Here is a 23,290-nt window from a genome sequence, read left to right as displayed (position 1 = left end):
CATACAACTACAACTATGATCAGAAGATGCAGAAGAAACTAACATATCTGTAGAGGTATGTCCGAAAGCGTCATGTCTGGTGATTTCTCTCTCTCATTTCTCTCTCTCTGTCTCTCTGTCTCTCTCTCTCTCTCTCTCTCTCTCTCTCTCTCTCTCTCTCTCTCTCTCTCTCTCTCTCTCTCTCTCTCTCTGTCGTCAATTTGTTTGGAGCTGACGGCAGTGGCAGTGGCAGTGGCAGTGGCAGTGACAGAGACAGGGACGTGCATTGACTGGCTGATTGGAACGACGTTCATCTAGCCTTGGGTCACAGAGACTGGCGTGGTAGCTCCGCTTTGGCTGGATGTGGTTCAGGATCTTCTTGGAGTGACGGGGACTTGGTAAGTTGACACGTAAACAGACTGACAACATGACAGCACCGGCCAAAAACGGCAGCCGTTCAAGGGCGGCGGTTATTTTGTGCATGGTGCATGTACAACAGAGTTTGGCATGGCATGCGTGTTGTAACACGCTCCAGCTTGCATCGTTCTGATGGTCCTTGTCGTGCATGTTGGCATGCAGTTGCGGGGTGTGTGTTCTTTCGCTTTTCCTGCTTTTCGTTGGAGCCGCGCGGCTGACCCAACACCCGTTTGGGTTGAGGCAACGTCTGCTGACTGTCGACATGGCGACCATTCTCGCGCTCGGTGCGTTGGGCTGCTGCCGCTCGCATTGCTCACGCAAGGTTTGAGGGATTGGCTCGAGGTCAATCCCCCATCATAGCTCCGTACGCGCTCTGTGGCGTTTCTTTTGACGTTGTTGGGTGTTCTTGTAGAGCGCGTTTTTGCAGCTGGTCGGGCACGCACACGGGCCGCTGCGGGCATGCCGAGACTGGCACAGTGTCTGCACACTGGCTCTTGCTGGAAAAAAGACGAACAAGACCCGCCCCGCAAGTCAGCGCTCCGATCCCCCAAGCGACCAGCCCGTCGCATTGATCCAGATCAGGATGGGACCGTCGACTCGAGGGCTCGGAGCACCAGCAGTAATCGTGACGACAGCACTCCGCGTGCCCGCCCACCCATCGGATCTCATGGCCTTCCCCCACGCTTGGTCAAAAGTCATGGTCTCGATAATAGCACGGTGAGTCGCTTGAGTTGTCGTCGTATCAGAAGATATGGCCGCCTTTTCAGCCGATGAGCAGTCCCGGCTCCCATCTGCAGCTGCTCGGCACACCCTCATCTGGTCATTGCAAACGGTGGCTGTCCATCTTGGTGTCGTAGCGTGAATCTCTCTCCTATGAGCGCTTTGTCGCATCACTCAGCACCACAGCCAAGTGAGTGTTTCACATTGTGCCGTTTGGATTTGTCTGCCACGAGCCACGCCATGCCATTCCCTGATGCACGTCTAACCTGATTCGGCAGAAACAATGGTGATAAGAGCAATGACTCAAGTTCAGACGCTGACAAGCCCCCGGGACGTAACCGCTCCGTTCGTCGGGTCATTGATGTTCCCCGCACAACGGCCAAGTCATTATCGAGCCATGATGGAGATGCATCAGATGATGCCAGCAAGGACGTGGATAAGACTGGCGGCGGCGGAGGTGGCAGCGGTAGCAGTGGTGGCGGTGGTGACTATCGGTGTCCCAAATGTTTTACCAAGCAAACGCTACGCATGTCGGTTGTCAGTACGTAGTTCGTGCCCAGCGCCCGCACCTGCCGAGCTTTGCCGGGTGCGTTGCAAAGCCTTGGCGCCACTTTTCATTTGCCAATCCCACACGTTCCTTTTCAATATTGCCAGGCCAGCGCGTGTACCTAAAATGTCAAGCATGCAGCTTCCTCTTCATCGTGCAGTCACCGAGTGGCGACGACACTGAAGGTCCGGGCGACTGATGCGTCGCCTCAGCTGATTTACTGGCTTTGTCGATGCGTTCACTCTGGTTTCGATTCACGGTCTACTGCAGAGCCACAGAAGAAGAAAGCTCCCGAAGCACCCCTTATTTGGACACAAAGCACTCCAAAGCCGCGCCAGATCGTGAACACTCTTAACGAATATGTGGTGGGCCAGTCTTATGCTAAAAAGGTTCTGGCAGTGGCCGTCTACAACCACTACAAGCGCGTGTCCGCAAACCTCAAGGAAGAGAGCTCAGAGGTGGGTCCCACACTGCTGGCGCACACGTGGATGTACCTGCTCAACCAAGTACACAGCCACATGGACTCATCTGCCCGCCATGTGACCAGGTGGCCCATGATACACGCTTTGACAAGTCCAATATCCTGATGTGCGGTCCTACGGGCTCGGGAAAGACGCTCTTGGCACGCACATTGGCAGAAATTTTGGATGTGCCCATTGCCATTGCCGATTGCACTTCGCTGACGCAGGCCGGATACGTCGGCGAGGACGTGGAATCTGTTTTGTACAAACTCCTGGCAGCTTGCAACTTCAACGTGGAGCAGGCCCAGCGCGGCATTGTGTTTTTGGACGAGATTGACAAGATTGGCTCTCCAAAGGGAGGCTTTGTGGCGACGCGCGACGTCTCGGGGGAGGGCGTGCAGCAGGCCCTGCTCAAGTTGCTCGAGGGCACAATCGTGCAGGTTCCCGACAAGTCTGCCAGCAAGGTGCGGGGTCAAGAGTCTTACTCGATTGATACCAGCAACATCCTCTTCATTGGATCGGGTGCCTTCAATGGACTGGAGAAACTCATCTCGAATCGTCAAGCCAAGGGGGTACGCCGCCGTGCTTCCTATTTTTTTCCAGGCAGATAGTATCTGACATGGGCAGGTCTCACCTATCTCATGCATCCGATCATCCTTTGTCGCTGTCTTTTTAGTCTCTCGGCTTCAACGCGACGCTCAAGGATCCTAAAGCCCCCGTCGACGGCAAGCTCTTGCGCTCAGTCATTTCAACCGATCTGGTCAAGGTCAGCCTTTTTGTTTGCAACCGCCAAAACCACGTTATGGCCAGGGCGGCCTGTTCGTGCGCTAGTTATTTATTTTACAACTCTTATTGATTCATGAAGTGCATGCGCCATCATTTCTGATCTTGTCTCTGGCCCTTTTCTCCTTAGTTTGGTCTCATCCCCGAGTTTGTCGGCCGCTTTCCTTGCGTGGTGCATCTGGAGGCCCTTGATCGCAACGACTTGATTCACGTGCTGACCGAGCCCAAGCACTCGCTCCTGTCGCAGTACAAGGTTGGTGCAAAACGCACGCTTTGGCTTGTTTTAAGAGAGCTTGCTATTCGTGTGGAGAGTTTGCGCACGCATTCAAAAAGGAGAATTCAGACAACGAGCTGAGACATGCATCTGCCAGCACACCACCAGCCACGCCTGATTGCACTTTGGTGGTTGGTTTGGGATCGGCTCTGGGCTTTGGCGCGCATCTCATCGATTCTTCAATGCTGCTGGGCGCACACAGGGTCTTTTCCGCATGGACAATGCTGAGCTTGTACTGGAGCCGAGTGCGTTGGAAGCCATTGCCGACAAGGCCTTGGAGCGCGGCATTGGTGCACGTGGACTGCGTTCCATCCTCGAGCAAGTCCTATTGGATGCCATGTTTGACACGCCCGGTAGCACGCACGCGAGTGTCATCATTAATGACAAGGTGTGTCTTGCTATCAACTGAGCTTGCCCAGTCTCGGCTGGGGCGTCTCATGCTTGCGGGCAAACTGACTTGCATTGTACGTGACCTGGGCAGGTGGTCATGGGTGAGGCCGAGCCAGAGTATATTCTGGATTCTGAGCGGTAAGTCTCCTCAAACAATCCTTACCCATTACCGTCGATGGTTCTTTCTCACTCTCTCGCCTGTCCGTTATCTTAGGAGTGACCCGACGACGCAAGGCGCCGCCACTGAAGCCAATGACGATGGCGATGGCGAGGAGGAAGCTGTCATCGAGCAACGTGCTTCTGCCTGAGTCGTGTCTATTCGATTAGATCTCATCATCTGATTGCGTTCACACGCTTAGCGTGGTCGGTCGGTGTTCTGGGTTCTTCTTTATTTAGAGAATCGTGAATGTCAGTCGAACACGAACATGTCTCAATTTAGTAGTCATGAAACAAGCACCTTACTCACATCAAAGCGATACAGGTCATTTATGATTTATTCGAAGAAGAATTGGGGGTTCAAACTAATGGCATTTGTATACTGTCTGGATTCATCAACGGGATATGGTCAATGTGCGCACAAAAAGCAACACAAAGAAGATCGAGGCCGACAAACAGCTCAGTCGTCACGATTCAGCATTTCAATCCATTGACGCAGAGTGTCACTGAGATAATTGGGCAGATGTTTGACATCCCTAAAAAGCACAACAGATCATTGAATGAGACAGCAGCCGTTGAATTGTCTGCGACGACTTGGAAGCCCAAGATGTCCAAGGCAGGCTGAGCGACGCACCGGAGAAGAATGTATGTCTTATCCGCGAACCGATCCATGTAGTCTTCCGTGACGACACCTTGAGGTGTGAATGAGACCGTTTTCTGCTCAAGAACGCTGTGTTCCTTTTCGGGAGAGTCAAAGATGACAAAGACGACAAAGACGCCGCGCTGACGCAGTTCTTGCAGGCGTCGTTCCACTTGCTCCTTGCCACCTTGATAAATGTTGTCGCTGTCCGAAAGTATGAACAAAAGTTGCGAGACGGCCATGTTCTGCTGCGTGCGCTGCTTGCGGGTGGCCGCTTGCTCAAGCTGCTCGCAGCACTCACTGAGCAGAGCACCCATGTCGGTTGTCTCGTCGTGGAAGTCAAGTTGCTGGAGCCACTGGGCACCCGCCATGTCCGACAAGGGGGCTTCAAAGTCATGCACGGATCGAACGCGTCGACCAAAGCCCACCACACCCAACTCGCCTGCCTCAAGCGTCTTCATGGCGTTGGTCAAGCCACAGAGTGCCTCCAAGGCCATAGTACGCGAGTGATACAGGCGCATGCTTTTGGAGTTATCGATCGCAACCATAATCTACAGCAAACGGAGCAAACGTCCTCATGAGCTGGCTGAAATGATCTTTGCCCCCATGCTTGAAACACGCCGATGGCAGAGTCGTTTTTCAAGTGTTGCCGCAACATGTATACATACCTGGTAGTCACGCTTTGAGGGCTTGGTGCGTCGTAGCCAGATTTTGTCCTTACGGAATTGCGATGCAATGTAGGGGATGATCTTACGCATGTTGAGGCGCTTGCCCGTGCGGAAGTCACCAGTCATCTTGCTGGCCACGGTTGCCTCAAGCACCAAACGCAGCTGCTCAGCCAATCGCTGCGCTACGTTTTGCGTGAGAACAGAAAGCTCACGCCAGGCCGCCAGAGCTTCTTCTGCAGATGCACCTGGGGCTCGTTCAGAGTTTCGTTCCAGGACATCGAGAATGTGTTCAATGCGGTTGACGGTGGCCTCGTCTGGCTCCTCATGCAGGAGATCGTTATCCAGGAGGCCGCGCACGTGTAGCTCGCTCATTTGCGGCTCAACGCGTTCTTGGTTAGGGTCTTGCAACTCTGTCGGCTCCGCTGCATCGGCTCCTGGTTGAGCAAGCTGGCTCTTGATGGCGTCGTCTGGCAGGTCTACATCTTCGTGCTCCTGATCCATCGCATTCGCAGGTGCCTGCTCTACCTCGACGTCATCGAGGTCTTGCCCTGCTTGCTCCGTCAGCTCGGGCATGGCTTCGGGAAGCGCTTCCACCTGTATTGATATGAGGGTCGGCAACAGGAATAAGTTAAACAGAGCTCATCCAAAGCAGTCAGAACAACAAAGTTGCCACACACAGGCCTGAGCGGGGATCGATGAAAGGCAGGGACGAAAAGACCTTACAGACACCTTCAACACAAGTGACGTCGCTACTCACATCCTTCTGCAGGTCATCCGGTGCCAGCTCTGCGTCAGCCTCGCCCACGTGTTGCTGCTGTTCGGCCGTAGCCGCTCCCAAAGCTTGCGCATCGTTGTCTTCTCCTTCCCGAGTAAACTGAAAAGCTTCCGCGTTCTCATCGTGCTTGGCATCTGGCTCAGCTTGAGCTGTCTCGCCCGCCGCATCATCGGGTGCATCTTGGACGTTGATGCGGTCCTTCCAGGCCTGGAGAGCTGACCCCAGGTCACGATAAGGATTTGTTTCCTGGATACGCTCGTAGGCCTTGTCAGCATGGTCTTGCGGCGCACCCTCGCGCCCTTGGGAAGTGGCTTGGGCATCTGCCGAAGTTTGTCCACCACCAGCGCCATCGCCGGCCTGCTCCATACCTGTATCTTCGGTTTGAGTTCCGGCCTGAGCGTCCGGGGCACCCACAGCTTCATCCGCCAACGCAGTTGCAGCTGCCGTTGGTGCCGCGGAGCTATCATTCTCGGCATCCTGCTGGTCGGTGTCACCTTGTTCGTCCTCGGCGCCCTGCTCATCATCCTGGCCACGTTCAGGCTCGTCGTCGGGGCCATTTTCTGCAGCCTCTTCACCAGGGCCTTCCTCAGTCTCCACGTCCATGGGCATCATGTCATCCAACGCGGCGTCTGTGTCTTGCGGGTCGGCTTTGTGGTCGTCCGAGTCGTCGCCCTGACCATCTTCCTCGTTTTGTTGCGGCTCTGGTTGTTCCTCCGCCTCGATGCCAGCCTCGTCCTCTGCAGGGGCCGCATCAGTCAGCAGGTCTTGCTGCTCCTGTTCCTCGCGCTCTGCATCGTCGGCTTGCTCGTTCATTTCCTCCTCCTGTATTTTGCAGGCAATCATTCGGTGAAAAAAAAAAAAAGACAGTTCTTTCCCGTGCAGAACCAGCCACGGCGGCAACGCAAAACGAGGGACAAACCTTTTGTGCATCGCCTTCATTACCAGCCTCACCATCATCAGCGTCTTCATCCATACCGCCATCTTGTTCGTCTTTGGTGCCGTCTCCATCCAAATCAAGGTCCTCGCCCAAGTCCAGATCCTCACCAGCTCCCGGGTCCTGATCTTCAGGTTCTCCACCCTCGTCTTGCTGTTGCTGTTGCTGTTGCTGCTCCTGCTGCTGGCCCTCGGGGCCATCCTCGCCGTTCTCATCACCGGAAGCATAGTCGTCGTTGATCTCAGGCTCTTCACCCTCAGCTTGACCTTGCTCCTCTGGACCTGACAGCAGCCCGCAATAATATGAGCACAGGTCTTCATGTGTTTGGCGCAGGCTATAGCATCGAGCAAAAGCGATCCTATGACTCGTCATGCATAAACAAACCTTGATTCTTGTCCTGACCCTTTGGATCATCGCGGTCATCCTTGGGCGCGCCGTCATCTTGCTTGGCCGACGACTCGGTAGCGCCTGTCTGCTCCCCGCCTGTTTCATCGCCGTCTTCTGGGCCGTCAGCTTCCTTCTCCTCCTCCTTGGCCCACATGCCCTGGTCCAGCGTTTCGGCACTCTCGCCATCAACCTTGCCCATCTGCTCTTCGTGATCTAATACCAGGAAAAGAAACAATACGCCTCTTTGTGAGGCACCATACAACCTCCCTCGGCATAGCACATGTGCAATATCATTCAAACCCCTTCAAAGGAAAAACACGAGAGCACGAATATTTTGGCCCGCACCTGCGTCTTCCTCATCTTCATCGTCACTTCCTTCACCTTGTTCAGGCCGGTCCTTCTCATACAGCTCAGCGTCAAAGTCGTCATTCATCTCCAGACCGTCGTCCTCCTCCTCTATCGTCTCATCGCGCTGGGGTTCAGCCGGCTCTTCATTTTGAGTGCCTTGGACCTGCTCCTCGTCTTCGATCTGATCACTGACGTCCTTCTCACCGGCACCTTCACCGATACCTGTAGAAGCAAGCAGTCAGCAGCACGCAGTCAGCGTTTCACAAAATGTGCACAAAGGGAACAAAAAAAAAAAAAAAAAAAAAAAAAAAAAGGAGAAAAAATCAAAACACCCGCCACAATCCCATGCGCCGTCCACAGACAAAGTCGTCCTGGCATCTTGGCAATAAAACGCAACACCCTCGCTTCACACCTCTTCTCCCCTCCTCTTCTGACGTGATAACGACAAAACAAGATGACTATTCGCACTCACCCGTGCCATCGAGCTGCATGCCATCGTGGGACTCCTCGCCTTCATCTTCGCCTTCTTCCAGCTCTGGAGGAACGCAGAACCCGCGGCGGCAAAGATCATTGGCCAGACCACTGAGAACATACAGTAGTTTCACATTGCCATGATGCATCTGAGCAAATGCCCCAACGCATCGTTGCACCAAGTGTGCAAACGCTTCGGCCACGGGTCGGGCCTGACGGCTGAAGGAGGCCAAATCGCTGCGTTGTGCGGTTGCGGCCACAGAGGCGCGCATAGTGGCCAGCTGGTCGATGATGTCTGCCACGTCGAGCGTTCGATACATCGAGAGCAGAGCTTGGTGTTGCTCCCGCAGCGAGAGCTCCGTTGAAGCATCACTCTCCTCGACGACACGCTCGGAGGTGTCTGAGCCCTCACCCTCCTTTGGCTGCGCAGCTGATGCGAGCTTTTGCGCCCCCTTGGCGACGCGCTGCACCGCGACCAAGAGTTGATGCACCAATCGACCACCTGCAGCTCCATCACGCGAACCATCCTCGACCGCTGTAACAGCGTCTTGCTGCATTTGCAATATCATGTTTTGGCCCTCATCTGCAAGCCCCTGCGCTTCGGTACAAAGCTGCTGCAGCCCTCGTCGCGCATTCGGTAATGTCGATAAGTGTGGCTGCAAGGTCTTGGCTGCAACAACGGCCTCGGCTAGCAAGAGACGGGCCTTATCAATAAACGCGCAAACCTCTTCCAAGGGGGCTGGAGCCGCGGGAAGTGTTGGGACGACGGCCAACGTAGTGTACAAAGTTCGCAATTGCTCCTCGAGTTGGGGACGTGCCGTCCCATCACCCGCAGGTAAGCTGTGCAACAGCGCTAGCAGCTGAAGCGCAAGGTGTGACGCCTGTTCAAAGCAAGCTTCGACACGTGCTGCAAAATCGTCGGGGTTAACCACCAATACACGCCCCGCGAACTGGTCACCCTCAGTTTCGGCGGCCTTGGTGGCGCCTGCTGCTTCGGCAAGGCTGGACAGCCATGCTAGGTGTTCTGCCAGCACACCTTGCTCCTCAACCATCCGGGCGAGCACTACGCGCTGTTGTAAATCCACATGATGCAAGTGTTCAATGAGCGAGGCCAGCTTTTCTTGCATGTCTGCGCTTACATCGGCGTGTGGCTGGCGTCGCGAGGCACGGTAGGCCGTGAGACGACGCATGCAAGGGGCGCGAAACTCATCCAATTGCCGTGCGAGCTCAGCCCAACCGCCTAGGTGCCCGTCGTGCAGTGAAGCTGGCGCCACGTAATCGCGCAGCTCTTCCACTGCATTGACAGCCAGCCAACGCGATGAAAGCCCCAGCTCTCGCAGGCGAGTGAGCAGCGTGGCCAATGCCTTGGCCTTGATGGCCTTACCATGTTTGCGCATGGTAGCCTTTGTCTTCTTGTCCAGAACCTGGGCTTCATCGCCATCCGCACTCGTTGACTTGGCGCGAGCCTGCTCTAACTGCTTCTTGACAGTCTCACGATCCCACTCTTGCACCTGACGAATGCGCTCAATAACTTGACCGCTAAGCTCGGCGCCAGACAAAGAGGTGCCCCATTCGGACAGCTGAGCGCCCGCGCGCCGGGCAAACCGCTGTGCCTTATTGCCAAGAGCGGCGACTTCCTGGCACCAGGCCGGCAACAAGGCAGCCAGGGCCTGTTGAAAGGCTGGTGCCCAAGCCGGTGGGGAAGAAATAGCGTGAGGAACTGCTGGGGTGGCTCTGTCGTTGTCATCGGCGTCGCTCCAAACGTGCTCAAAGCTGAGCGAAGCGCAAGCCGTAGCATTGGTCAGGAATTCCAAAGCAACAGGCAGGTTGTCGAGCATCCCGGCCACGGGCTGCTCAAGCGCAGTGCGATATTGTCGAATAAACTTGAAGACGTGGCGGTGCGTCTTATCAGCGGCCTCGCGTAATGAGGCGTAGTTGGTGTCCTTCCACTTCATGATTTTTGCAAAGCCCTTTAAATCCTTTTCCAGCGGTTTTCGTAGATCATGAATGGTCTTTTCTACCTGAGACACCACGCCCTTGCCAACATTGACCGTGTTGAGGACGACATTACGCAAATCAGCGACGTACTGCTCCCCAAGTTGTCGCAATTCTGCGACTTGGAGCACCGGCCCCAGAACCTCCTCCAAGGCCCCGCGCTGTGCTAACTGCGCACCAAAACGCAATAGCAGCTCCAAGCGCGGTAGCATCTCGCCGAGACTGCTTTCCAGCAGAAAGGCGCTGAGGGCTTGCTGTACCTGGAGCAGATGCTCTCGCAGAGCCAGCGTGAGGCGGTCTATGTCAATGGCCGAAGTCTTTTCGCGCATCGCATCTGCCAAACAGCTAGGGACTCCCAAAAGAGCCCGATGAAGAACCAGAAACTGTTTGTCCACACCTGCTACAACCTCCATCCAGAGGCCAGGCAGCATCTCAGGCCAGTGTTCGAGCTCTTTCTTGCGCCACCGGATAATGAATTGACTGACAGCATCCAAGTGCTCTCGCAGTGATACGTGACGTGCTGCCACTTGCTCCCAGTCATTGGCTTTGCGCAAGATCAGGTCTAGGCCAGTCAGCAGCTTGGGCAAAGGGGACGTAACGGGAAAGCCGAGCACACGTTGCACGACGGCCAGAATTTGTGTCAAGCTGGGATGATCCGAAAATTCTGCCAGAAGCTCATTCAGGCGCTGGACCAAGCGTTCAAGGCATGGCTGCAGCAGCACAGCCTCCTCGACGTTGGCTGCAGTGTAAAAGTTTTCCCACACCAATTCGTGTGTGCGAGTTCCCACCAACGCAGGCGAGCTAGCGGCTCGCTGCTGGGCTTTACCCAAGACTATCAGGTTCTGCTCAAGCAGGCCGTTGTCGCTGGCACCGAGCGCGACCAACTCTGTAGTCGGACGGGCAAGAAGCCAGGCACGAGCTCGCTCGAACACGACGCTTTCATCGACCATGACGCGACCCACGTCCAGAGATGCCGCTGGCGACGTGGCGGAATCTGCAGCCGATGCTTGCGGCATGCGGCGGGTGGACTTGCTTCGAGACGCCCGCTTTTGCTTTAGCATGGAGGCTTCCATGTCCAATCGCCGTTGCAGATGCATTGCAACGTCTTGCCCATAAAGGACGTCATGGGTGACCACGACTTCACGCAGCAGGGCAGGGCTGACCAATGCTTCGTCTGTCTCGTCGTTCATCGCGCGTCCAGACGTTTCTGGTGCAGCCTCGAAGCCCAAGTTGTCCGCATCCAGGTCAGCAAAGTCGTCAAAGTATGTGGGGAACATCCGGCGCAGCTCGCGCTCAGCTCGTGCATCATCGTCTTCCCCAGCGTGGTCTTGACTCTTGTGTTTGTACAGCGCTTGCTCCTCCGCTTCTCGTGCAGCACGGCGTGCTTCAGCAGTTTCCCACAGCTCAACAACATGCGAGGATAACTCAGCAAAGAGGCGGCGAACCGTGGTTGCACGGCTGTCGTCGCCGGCACAAGAACGCAGGCAAGCCAAGACATGGGTAAGGATGGCTTCGCGCTCCGCCTTGGGTGCGCTTCGGCTCTGCTCCAAGCCTCCATTTGCTTGCAGCGTGTCAAGTGCATGTTCATAGCTGGGAAAGCTGGCCAGGCGGACAGGGAGGGCTTGGTGAGGGCCCTTGCCTTCCTCGGCTGCAGGGGCAACGGTAATTTGAGGTGTGAGAAGGGCCCGCAATCCGTTTTTCATGAACAAGACGGCTGTGACCAGAGGCTCGCACACGTCGTCATACGCAGCATACTCTTGAAGCCGCAGCAAGAATGCTGAGCTGGCCATTTGGAAGGTCTCTTCTTGCAACCGCGTCTGATCATCGGGAGCACCCTTGGAGTCGTGCAGTCGCTGCGCAAGCTCGCGTACAACCTCGGGCACTGCCACGGCACTCAGAAATTCCTGGCACATGCTGAACAGGCGCGGGTACAGCGAGTCGGCGCTTCCACGAGCAATCCATTGCTGGGTCAAGCGACGAGCTGCCTCAACGACGTGTCGTTGCAGCTGCTCCAATACCACCGTCAACGGGCTCGACGAAACGCCCTGTCGCTCCTGATTATAGAGATAATTGTGGCGCAATTGCAAGCTGTAAGTCTGAAACAGAGCATCTAGCATCCCTAGTTGCTCTTGAACGTGCTGAGCTCGATCAACGGCATCGACAGGGCGAACAAACGCCAGCAAACCAAGGCCGACGTTGACTGCGAGTCCGCCTACGGATAGCTCGGAGCGATTGAAAGCGGCTGTCCATGCTGATTCAGCTGCCAATGCCCGTTCCAGCAAGGCCAAGCCAGACCCCACCGGTTCGCCACGCAGGTGGGTCGCCTCGTTGCAAACTGCAGTCGCTGTCGTTGTCGCAGCCGCCGTGGCCAGCATGGTCTCACCAAGCGTTGCGAGCGAACTGCGAAAGTCGGTGGCCAAGAGGATGGGAACCACTTCGAAACGTGTGGCTCGCTCAAGATGAAGCGAGGCAATCGGCAGGCAAAACTTGGCCGGGCCCAAAACCTGGCCTGTTCGAACGGGCACTGCAACATCTGTCGGCCCGCGAGGCACGCCATCTTCGCGTCCGTCAACGTCAGCATCATACCCGCGCAAAAAGCGAAAGTCTTCCATCGTCGGCTCAGCACTGCTGACCCAGCCGTGAAGACCTAGTTGGTTGAACAAGGCCCATGCGAGGCCGTAGACACGGTCCCAGGTAACAGGTGCACAGCCCAGGTGCCACTGCAACTCGAGCAGCAGCCCACTGATGCGCCCCAGTTGTGGGAGCTGCAGGCGTTGAACCAGGCGTGCAGCAGCATCCATGGCCTGAGCCAGGTTTTGCACGACAGTTGGCGAGGGTTCGATAAGAGGTGTCCACGCTTCAGTGGCGGGCTGATGGGGTGATGCGGCAAGAGTTCCATCGCCCGTGTTCGCTAACACCTCAAACAAACGGTTGAGCACGGCCGAGCACACGTTGTGAGCAAGCACTTCTTTAATACCCCAAAATTTGGCCGCAAGCGCCCGTTCGTACGCGGTACGCAGGGACAGATCAACAGCCGTCGTAGCACCCGCACGCTCCATGGCCTGGGCCAGCCGATCCGCCAAGACGCTTTGCAAGACACCGTGCTCATGTGCAGCAGCCTGAACTTCTTCAGCGCCTTCAACTTCTTGGCGCAATTCGGGTGAAAGACCCGCGAGCGCATCACGCCCGTCAAACACATCGAGCCGCTGCAGGGTTGCGGCTGCGGCCGCAAGCTCAGCCAGCGAGGCGCCCGTTTCGCCAAAGCACGGGTGCGCCACGTACACGTCAGCCGGGTGCATGAGAAATGTGGCTTGCAGCATGGCTGTGGTTCGAACTGGGTCCAAAGCTAACCACAGCTGACGAAGGGAACGCTGCAGGTCTGCCACGGCAGTACTGCGGCAGGGGCGTGCGGCAAAGAGTCGAGTGGACCATGCTTGTTGTCGCCACACTAGAGCTGGAAGCCGCGTCAGAACCTCGTCCCAGGCAGCCGCAGCCGTGTCAACCCAATTGGGTGCCAACGCTCGCTGGGCGTCTCCAAGTGACGCCAGGGCGCCCGCCAGCTCGCTAGTGACAGACGAGAGAGCAGATAGCTGCTCCATGCTGGAGACCATTGCAGCGCGTTCCACCAAAAGAAGGACACGATCTTGAGCCAGTTGCACTGGCGCAACGCGATGCGCCAGCTGATGCTGCACGAGTAATGGCCAAGCCGCGGGCTCTGTTGCCCAGAACGCTACGAGTGAATCGCGCAGTGCAAAGAACCATCGCGCCACAGTCACGCCCAACGGCGGTACGCGGCGGCGATCCAACAGGCCACGGGCAACGCGCTGGTGCATTGCCAGAAAGTTGGCCGTGGCCGCAGCATCGTCTGCTTCAACTCGAGCCAGAGTGGCACCGAAGAGATCAGCCACCAAGCGCTGCTCACGGGCACAAATGACGTGCTGTACTGTAGCAGGTGCATGCACCAGTTCCATGGCTGGATGCAACGCATCGGCCTTTGGTCCATACTCGGGCAATACAGCCTGTTGCAGGCGAAGCGCAAATGAAGCTACTTCAGCCTCGTTGAAAGGCAGGCCTTCGGCGCCTTCGGCGCGCTCCGCACTTGAGGCGTGGCCCAAGCCTGACGAGGCGCGCAAAGCCAGTTGCAGTTCGAGACCATGCATGTGTGGGTGTAGGCGAGGAGTCATCAGCGTTTCTGCAGTCGCCAACTCATGATGGGTGGAGACATTTCGCTCATGAACAGGTTGCTCGACGCCCTGCACCACATGGGTTGCCGCATCAAGCAGTGGATCAAGACCGTTTTGCACAGCCGTGCGATGCAAGGCCGCGTTGACAGCAGCGCGATGAAGCAAAGCACTATCGGTCGTGGATCCAACGCTCGGATTCAAAGCAGCCGCAAATTCAGCGGGCAACTCGGGCTCCCAAGCCTGCGTCATGGCCAAGTGTGAGCGCGGGGAAACGTATGTTGGCAAGCACACCTCAATACCTCGGTTACGCATGGCTGGAGACAATGGACCGTGTTTAGGGTCCATGGTAAAAATGATTCGAAAGTTGGGATGGGGTTTCAAACGCGGCACCTCGCCCTGAACCACTCCGCGCTCGCTGACAATCAACTCGCCATTGGGCTCCAACAAGCTGTTGAGGCGATCCAACACTGAGGGGGAGCAAAAGTTGACGTGGTCGATCAACAGCCAATGACCGTGTTGAAGAGCCTCGATCAAAGGTCCGTCTCGCCACTCAAAAGCGCCAGCGTGCGCGCCTGCGCACAACTGGCAGTACTCTTGCACCGCCTTTGTGAGAGCTTCGCTTTGTGAGGCCACGGCTGGGTGGCGTGAAGCAATGTCGGAGACCGCAACCTTCTGGGCCAGCGCAGTAATTCGTTCGGCATGGAGACCGCCCACCTTGGGTTGGGCGGCGGCAGCATGCCCATTGCTTGCCTCCACAAAACGGAACTCGTGGGATAGGTCCCGGAGAGCTGCCACAACGGCACTGGGTTCTGCTTCCGCGGGCTGATCATCGATGCAAGTGGCAATGATCAGCGCTTCCAGGTGCGCCAAGCTTGCCAGGATGGCGTTGCGCTTCGCAGTCATATCCAATTGCTCAAAGCCACCAAGAAGTTCCATGGTATCAACCGACGAGTTCATGGCAAATACGCATAGTCGGTTGTTGGTGAGCATGGCCAAGGACTGTACAATGCTAGATTTGCCGCTTCCGGCTGGACCGGTGATGTTGACCATCCAGTTGGCAGCCACAGCATGACCAATTTGCTCCAAGTAGGGAAGCAATTCGGGACATAAAGCGAGGCGATGTGCGGCAACTGCTGGTGCCACTGAGCTTCCGGTTGGAAATTGTGGGAAGCGCTGCCTCGGCAGCACAGCGTGGCCGATCAGCAGGGCCTCGTCCGTTAGCTCCAGGCGGCTTGACGACCAATGCTCCCAGGGGACCACCACTGAAGAATGATCCGCCTCAAGCGCTGCAGCCAGCGTTTGCGTGGAAGCATTTGCCTCTTTTGAGGCCAGAATCAAAACACCAGTGTCAAGCGGGCAGCATGAAGCCAGATCTGCCTCCGCGATGAGACGCTTCTGGCTGGACGCGTCAGCAAGCTTGCCCGCATACACGGTGCTGATGAAGATGCGGGGGTCGGCCGTCGTACCGTGGCGGACAACGAGTTCAGCCCAGCGGTATAGGTCACGCAAATTGGCTGACGCCGTGCTGGTGCGTGCCTGTTCACGACGTACCAAGTCGTTGAAACGCACCATGGCAGCCACGAGACTCGAATCGAGGATGGGAAAGCTGTGTCCAAGAATCAGCTCCATATCAGCGGGTGTCAGATCGCCGGCCTGCACTTGAGTAAAGCGATTCAAAAAGGATTTGGGCAGTCCCTTTCGACCTCCACCTTGTCGCTGCGGATTCTGGCACGCAAAGACGCGAAACTGCCCGGGTGGACAATGAAAGGTGCGATTCAGTTCGGGTACGTAAACCTCCCCGCGATGATCCAGGCAAGCGTTGAGGCCCTCGAGCACGGATTGAGACGCCAGGTTCAACTCGTCGAGCACGATCCAATGGCCACCTTTGAGCGCCTTGAGCAACGGTCCATCGCGCCAAGCAAACTCGCCCGCCTAATAATATCAACAATAGGAAAAGGGTATGCATCAAAGAGCGAGAAAGAAAGAGAGAAGAAGAAACACAAAAAGTCGAATGACATTCGAGTCTGTGGCGGCTGGATGTCTGGAAAATGGAAAATGGGAAAGAACAAGAAAACACCAAGCAGCTTTCCACAAACCTTGCCATCAACAGGAAGATCTGTTCCGAACAAATCCATAACGTCGGTTTGCTCCGACAAATTGACGCGCTCAATGCGGAACCCGGCCATTTTGGCAAGAGAAATCACCAGGCTTGTTTTACCCACACCAGGAGGACCCTCTAACAGAATTGGCTTTCCCAGCTACCAAAAACATGGCAAAGAAAGACGGTTTGGTTGAGCGAGTTGCACTGAACAAACGATAAGCGTGAGATGGGTTGCCATTGGTTTTCAACGCAAGGCCGCACCTGCATGGCTCGCAGCACCCTAAACATGTTTGTGGCTGATGTGGGTGCCGACAGGGAAAACCCAGGGTCGGCTGGCGGAAGGGGACCTACAAGTAGGTCATTAGCGGAAAGCAGGCAGCCAGTCAGAATGAGAACATGAACATGAACCATCCAGGATGAGCGCTCGACTTGAACAGTGGGCTGCCGTGACTGAGAACAAAAGCTTAACCGACAGAGCAACGAGTCGGCTCATTGCACATACCACGAGCAACGTGAAAGGGTGCAACGCCAAAGTGAGTCGGATTTGCCGCGCTGCTTGGTATGCCAGCCGCACCCGGGCCATCCAGAGTCAAGCGCTGCAGAACTTCCCGCTCCTCCGCTGGGCAGAGGGAGATGAGAAATTCCACGCAAGTAGCGCGAACGTCTGCTTCAACAAAGGAGGCCGCGTCCATGCCATCGACAAAGACCAAGCAAGCACCGTGTAGAAATGCGCCGTACATAGTCAGCTCGCGATGTGTTTGCCCCACAAAACGTGCCCAGGCCAAGTAATCGCGCAAAGAAATGGCACCGGTGTATTGCATGTCCCGAACCAGCCATTGTGTAAAGCGCACCATTGCAAGCGCCAACGGCTCGCTGTGGTTGGCGTCGAGGTGGTCGGTCAACGAATGGCGCAAGATGGCTAGCACGTCGTCCTCGTCGCGGACCGCAGGAATCCACAGTTCAGTGAAGCGGTTGCGAAGAGCTGGGGATAGCTCCTTTTTGCCAAAGTCACCACCGGGATTCATAGTGGCCAACATGGCAAAAGCATCGTGAGCGGTAATGCTGTCGATGCTGGCGGCACCGGCTTTCTCGGCCAAGACCAGCTGCCGTGTTGGCTCCAACACACTGTTTAATCTTTCGAGAACGCTGTCGTCGGCAAGCGAAATCTCATCCACAAGGCATAAATGACCTTCCTTCATGGCCGACACCAGAGGGCCGTCGACCCATTCAAAAAGTTTGGGCGCCTTTTGCTCAGCAGTGGCAGCTGCAGCGGAAGACGACGACTCCTCCGTCACCTCAGGCTGCGTCGCCGTGTCCAACTCCGCCTCGTCGTCAGCTGAGCGACGAACGGGGCGGAGTGAGCCCAAAAAGTCGGAGGTCTCAGTGTTTTGATGGCACGAGATGGCACTCAGAGGGCGCTGAAGCAGGATAGCCAGGATTTCGCAAACTGTCGTTTTGCCCGAACCGGTTTCGCCGACAAGCAAAACGGGCTCCTGGACCTGAAGACAACGCTCCACCAAGCAGAACATGCGTCGCATTGCAGCAGTCCACACCACGTGGCGATGAGGATGCAGGGGATGCTGCACATCGGCACGTGCCTGGGCCATCTCAGCCTGCATCTGCCGGAAGAGTGGAAACACCTTTTCTGTGTAGAGCGCAGAAACGTCGAGTTTTACGTCGAGGACGTCTTCAATGACGTGCTGCACTTGCTCGCGCTCAGCATCCAGGCGTGCACGCTCGGCCAAAAGCATGTAACCATCACAGGCCAAGGCCATGTTGTGATCAAAAAACTGCAAGCCCACCTGGCGCCGTGCTTCACTCACTTGTTGGGCCTGAGCTTGGCCGCGTTGCCGCTTGGCAGGGGGCTCTGCGGCTGAAGCGCCGGCAGGTGTGTCTTTGACGCCTGACCGCTGACCATCGACCATGGTGACGTCGGCTTGCTGTTGATGCTTGTAGCGCTCTGCCCATCGGAAAAGATCACGAAGAGTAATGAAACCGTCCTTGCCAGCGAACAAATTGGAGTTGGCGCGTAAAACCTGCAACTCTTTCATGATGCGGATCAGTTTTTTGCTCAGCGAGGCTGGAATGCGCGAGCGAAGCTGCAAGATTGTCTCCAGCTCCTTGTTGGGGATGTCGCCAAAGTGCAACTCCACAAAGCGGTTGCGAAAGGCGCGCGACAGCGCCTTGCGCCCTCCGTACGCCCCAGGCGGGTTTTGGGTGGCAAAAAGCATGAAAGAGGGATGGGCTTTGATGATTTCCTGTGTTTCCGGGATGTAAAGTTCACGGTTGTCGTCGAGCAGACGGTTGAGGGCTTCAAGCACATCGGTGGGCGCGAGATTGAGCTCGTCGAGAACGAGCCAGTAGCCGTTTTGCACGGCCTGCACAAGTGCGCCGTGTTTAAAATGCAGCTTGCCCCGATCATCAGCCACGTAGCTTCCCAAGTACTCTTGAATATCCGTGTGCTCGTGGTTGTTGATGCGCACAAGACGATGTCCCGTACGCGCAGCCAGGTATGTCACCATGGAAGTCTTGCCACAGCTCGTTGGGCCTTGAAGCAGCACGGGGAAAAGCCCAGACGCGACAGCACGCGTCACAGCGCGGAGGTTTCCCTCGATGGTTGGGGTCAAGATATAGTCTCCAGGTTCGCAGGGCTCAACTTGATGACCAAGCCGCAGCCAATGCTCAAAAATGGCCACGTGGTCCGAGCCCAGGCCTGAGCGATCGGGCACGACGTCGGAAGGACAACGGGGCAACACGCGAAGCTGCTTGCGATCTACAAGCACTGCAGCCAAGTGTTGATCCAAAAGTTTACCCACAGCAGCAGCCGAAGCTGCATCGAGCTGCGATAAGAAACCCATGTGAAGCCCCTCAAAGAGCGCTCGGTCGACACCGTACACGCTAACCAGGCGCCCTGCATGAATCAGGGCCCGACAGAGACTGCGAAGGCTGAAGTGAGGGCGCTGCATGGAGCCATCGCGCAGGTCGTGGCGCTGGGCCATCCCTTGCACACCCAAATAAAAGTCCACAACGGGTTGGACCCAGCGATCTTGTTGTGCACCGCAGAGACGGTCGATGTACGTTTTGACCAAGAGATGCAGATCTTCGCTATCCAAGACCTCATCCACATAGAGTTCCACAAAGCTGTGACCCAGAGTAAAAAAAAAACAGGTCAGACCCATGTGCCGAGTTGCGCTGCAGGCGCAAGAGGAGCAAACGTTGCACACAATGCGTACGTCGCACCACACTCACCGGTTACGGGTGCCAGCAGGTAGGTTACGCTTGCCCACGTCCGTGGCCGGGTTCATGCAACCAAAGATGCGAAAGTCTGGGTGTCGTCGAATGGGCTGGAGGTCACCCTTTTCCGTGAGAGAGATGGAACCCTGGTAACAGCAAGAATTTCATTTGTGAGTTTCAAAAAAAAATGACGTGTACACATACAAGCATGTCGAACAATGGTAGAAGCAAGAGCAAGGACGAGAGAATCCGGCATCTTGACATCCCAGGTCGACAGGACGTACATCGCTTTCCAAGAGACCATTGAGAGCCTCCAAAGTTTCAGGACTGGCCAAGTTGACCTCATCAAGCAACACCCAATGACCCTCGCGAACAGCGCGCGTGAGAGCACCCTCCACAAAGGCAAAGGCAAACCCTTGCTCAGCTTGCTTCACCTAGACCAGCACCAAGTGATGAGGTGGGCCGCAGAACAAGGCAAGGCCGTGACGCACAAGACCAACCCACCTTTTGGGAAAGCGCCGTCACCTGGCGCGCAAAGCGCTCCCACTCCGCTTCAAGGCCGGTCTTGGCTTGCTTTTGACCAGCACCAGTTCCTTCAAACTTCTTGCGAGCTTTTTGCGTGGTGTTCGTAAAAGCTTGCAATAAAGAGCCCCATTTGCTTTTGCCAAAAGCCAGCTCGACCTGGCAGAAGGCACGGTGATCAGCACCATGCACATGGAGCGTGAGTGCTCGGAGCACAATGCAAGCCCCAGGCCACGACCACCTGAGGGTGACCACCCAGAATTTGAAGACGAGCCATAGCGTCGATACCTTGGCTAAAAACGCTGCATTCTGCTTGCGACTGAAGGTGCGGCCGAATATGTCGCGAAACTGATCCACCGCCGGCTCGACAATGGCCCGGACATCCACGGGCTTGTATTGGCCAATCAAATCTGAGCTTTCACTTTGCTGCGACATGTTGATTACCACCAATTTGTAACCAAGCTGGCGCGCCAAATATTGCACGGTAGTTGTCTTGCCAGTGCCAGTTTCACCCACGAGCAAAGCTGGCTCCTGGCGTTGGACGCAGATTGCCAGTTGCTCCAGCAAGCGCAAGGCTACCTTTGTGAATGCATACCCGTGGCGATGACCAGTGCCTGCACCAACGGAATGAGGACGAAAAATGGGATGAGGAGCTGCAAATACAAGTGAACAAAATAAATGTCAAGACACGCACTCAGCGATTTGTCGCTGGCCAACGTCAAACGGCAGCGACCGATGCGAATGACACGATCTTGGGCGACGAGATCCACGTCCGGGGAATACGATGTGCACAGGCTTTCAGCACGATCCCGAGGAACGTCAAGGACATCGGCCAAAAACAGAATGGCTGCGGTGCGAGCTTCGCGCACTGGCACACTGGCCGCAAAAATGTCGAGTGCCTCTTGCAGCACGCGGTCGGAGGAGACAGTTGAAAGCCTAACCACACATGCATGGGTGCATTGCCAGAAAGTGGTAAGCCACATGTTGTGGTGTTCGCTCTGGAATGATATCATGAGCAAGTCTGCTTCTTCACGTACCCGGCAAGTCGCTGGGCCCAGCGAACAAGATCGCGTGGGCTGAAGCCCTTGAGATGTCGCCGCACAGCGGCCAGGCCATCCGCGGTGGTTGTATGCCGGTGGCCGGAGACAAGCTGTAGATAGCATTCGACCAAACGCTGGGCCACAGCCTCGAGAGAGGGAAAGCGGTGACAGACAATCTGATGCAAATCTGTCGCATCTGGCTCTGGTACGTCGAGCACCGTGAAATGATTGAACAAGATGTGGCCGCAATCACCGCGAGGGCCCCGACCCCGCTGGGTGGCAAAGAGTTGGAACCCCGGCGCAGCCTGCAAGGTCTCGCCGCGACTGGGAATAAAAAGACGGCGACCCTCAATCAGAGGCAATAAAGTGGAAGCCACCTCCATAGGTGCGAGATCCATGTCTTCAATGACAAGCCAGCTAAGGGACAAGATGCAGCGATCGCACGGCAGATGAAAATACGCACGAGAACCCAAAAGGCGGGCAGTCTGTGAAGCATACCGCCCAGCTTTGACGGCTTGCGTCACAACGCCTTCCTGATAGCGAAATTCGCCTGGAATCTCTGTGCACACGTATGAACCGAGTAGGATCTATCGAACCAGGGTCGGAACAGAGGGGGGTGGTAAATACGGCATGTTGTCATTGCATTGCTCTGGCCCGGCCAGGCTCGGTTTTGGAAGTAAACAGTAAGATGACGGACCTTCGGGTCTGTCTGGTCGCCCATTTGAATGCGTAGCAGGCTATTATCGCCTCGGTGACCAGTGCAAGCAGCTGCGTGCTCGATCAACGCCGTTTTGCCAACGCCAGCCACACCGGTAAGCATCACAGGAGCGCCGATTTGCAATGCCAATCCAAGTTGACGTAGAGAAGTGGTCAACGAAGTTGTTTCAATAAAATGCTGGTCCCGTGGAGTTTCATTGACGTGCTGTGACCCTGCATGTCAGTTTCGTCATGAGTTGGTGAAGGGAAATATCTGGATTCGGCCGTGGAGTGCCCGAGGCCTGCCGGCGCCCCGTGGCCAGTTGTGCCGTGCGTACCATGGGACAGGTGCGGCACAAGTACACCACCCAGAAGCGCGACGTCAGGCCCTAAATGCTGTGCCAGTAACGCAGTGGACGAAGTGCCAGTAGTGGTATCTCGAACGGACGATGCCTACGGGTGTTTGTGATTGGATTGAGCCGAAAATCGGGTCACCATGGATCGGTGAGATTTGGTATCAGGTTGGCAGGTAGACGAGCGTCCGTCCATGCGACACCAATCCCACCCCACTCAGTTTCGAAAAAGTTGAAGAAGACTGACCGCTTGATTTTCTTGCAACATGTGTCGGGCGAGGCGGCGGGATTCCAATCGCGTTTCCCAATGAGACTGAGCCGCCTGCAGATCGGCGTCAGGACCCACCACTCTGACAAGCCCAAAGCGAAGTTTGTACGTGAGGCAATGCGTAAAGCGTTGTTTTTTTTCTCCCTTTGATGAGAAGAGAGGCTTAATATGAGGAGTTCGGCTCACCGCTTGAGCAACTGATTCCGCGAGACGGTCGTGAGCTGACGCAGGAGTGAGTACACCTCCACACCGAGCCTGACATGAACGCAAGATGGGTCCATGAGCGTACAAACAGAGCGAGGTCCAAAGAAAGAAAAGACGGACGTCCAGCTACCATACCGGCGAATTCGATCTGATTCGTGCTCCATGAGCTGCAAGACCCCGGCGTCTGCCCACGTGGTTGCTGCCTCGGGCAGCAGCTCGGTCAGCTGAAGGCACATCTCAGCAAAGGCCTGTGTGTCGCGTGACCGGAGGCAAGATCGACACGAAGGGCCATTGGGCGCACCATGTCAAGAGCACGGGCGAGGAAGCACATGAGAGGGTGGCTGTGCAATGGTCAACAGGTATGAGCGATGAAGCGGTGCACCGTGCGCACCGCGAGGTCGGCTTCGGGCACTGCGGCACCGCGTTGGAGACGTTCCCACGGAACAACATGGCGCGAGCGAAAATACTGCAGGGCCACGCTAAACAAGACGGAATTTGGAGTATTGAACATGGTTAAGCAAAGTAAAAAGGCAAGGGGTGAGGCATGAGAGAAGGATTGCTGGTTGAGGCGAGGCTCGGGCTGAGCAAGGGCAAAAGGACGAACCGCTTCAAGACAGGTGTCGTGACCAGCAGTCTCGCCAGGGCAAAACACAAAGCCTCGTGTTGTTCAAGAAAGTCGTCGACACTGGCCATTCCAACCTTATGGACCGCGCTAATGGGCAACAACAGGATGAACCGGCAAA

At 56.1% G+C, this 23,290-nt stretch overlaps 2 protein-coding genes across 2 annotated transcripts; one reads left to right on the top strand and one right to left on the bottom strand.

Annotated features, from left to right (window-relative positions):
- Nucleotides 1-855: 855 nt before the first annotated feature.
- On the top strand, nt 856-3,879 carry MONBRDRAFT_8101 (uncharacterized protein; the record flags this gene model as incomplete). Its single annotated transcript, XM_001745685.1, has 10 exons — nt 856-1,113; nt 1,254-1,306; nt 1,395-1,657; nt 1,934-2,121; nt 2,211-2,696; nt 2,801-2,890; nt 3,038-3,160; nt 3,384-3,569; nt 3,663-3,709; nt 3,786-3,879. The coding sequence occupies 10 exons, from the start codon at nt 856-858 to the stop codon at nt 3,877-3,879; spliced, it is 1,788 nt and encodes a 595-aa protein (XP_001745737.1).
- Nucleotides 3,880-3,989: 110 nt separating this feature from the next.
- On the bottom strand, nt 3,990-23,240 carry MONBRDRAFT_32359 (uncharacterized protein; the record flags this gene model as incomplete). The annotated part of the gene is made up of 27 exons (XM_001745533.1): nt 3,990-4,263; nt 4,362-4,918; nt 5,036-5,629; nt 5,793-6,632; nt 6,730-7,025; nt 7,129-7,344; nt 7,477-7,701; nt 7,952-15,665; nt 15,699-16,061; nt 16,226-16,387; nt 16,492-16,577; nt 16,733-19,070; nt 19,134-19,371; nt 19,480-19,610; nt 19,749-19,898; nt 19,969-20,145; nt 20,275-20,600; nt 20,681-20,922; nt 21,024-21,443; nt 21,525-21,613; nt 21,724-21,956; nt 22,061-22,175; nt 22,323-22,425; nt 22,530-22,598; nt 22,683-22,795; nt 22,939-23,026; nt 23,152-23,240. 27 exons carry the CDS (start codon nt 23,238-23,240, stop codon nt 4,188-4,190), a joined length of 16,050 nt encoding a protein of 5,349 aa, XP_001745585.1. The 3' UTR covers nt 3,990-4,187.
- Between the last annotated feature and the right edge of the window lie 50 nt (nt 23,241-23,290).

The sequence above is a fragment of the Monosiga brevicollis genome, genomic scaffold (assembly GCF_000002865.3).
Source record: "Monosiga brevicollis MX1 MONBRscaffold_9 genomic scaffold, whole genome shotgun sequence".
NCBI classification, from domain to species: domain Eukaryota; class Choanoflagellata; order Craspedida; family Salpingoecidae; genus Monosiga; species Monosiga brevicollis.
This window is presented reverse-complemented; position numbering and strand designations above follow the sequence as displayed.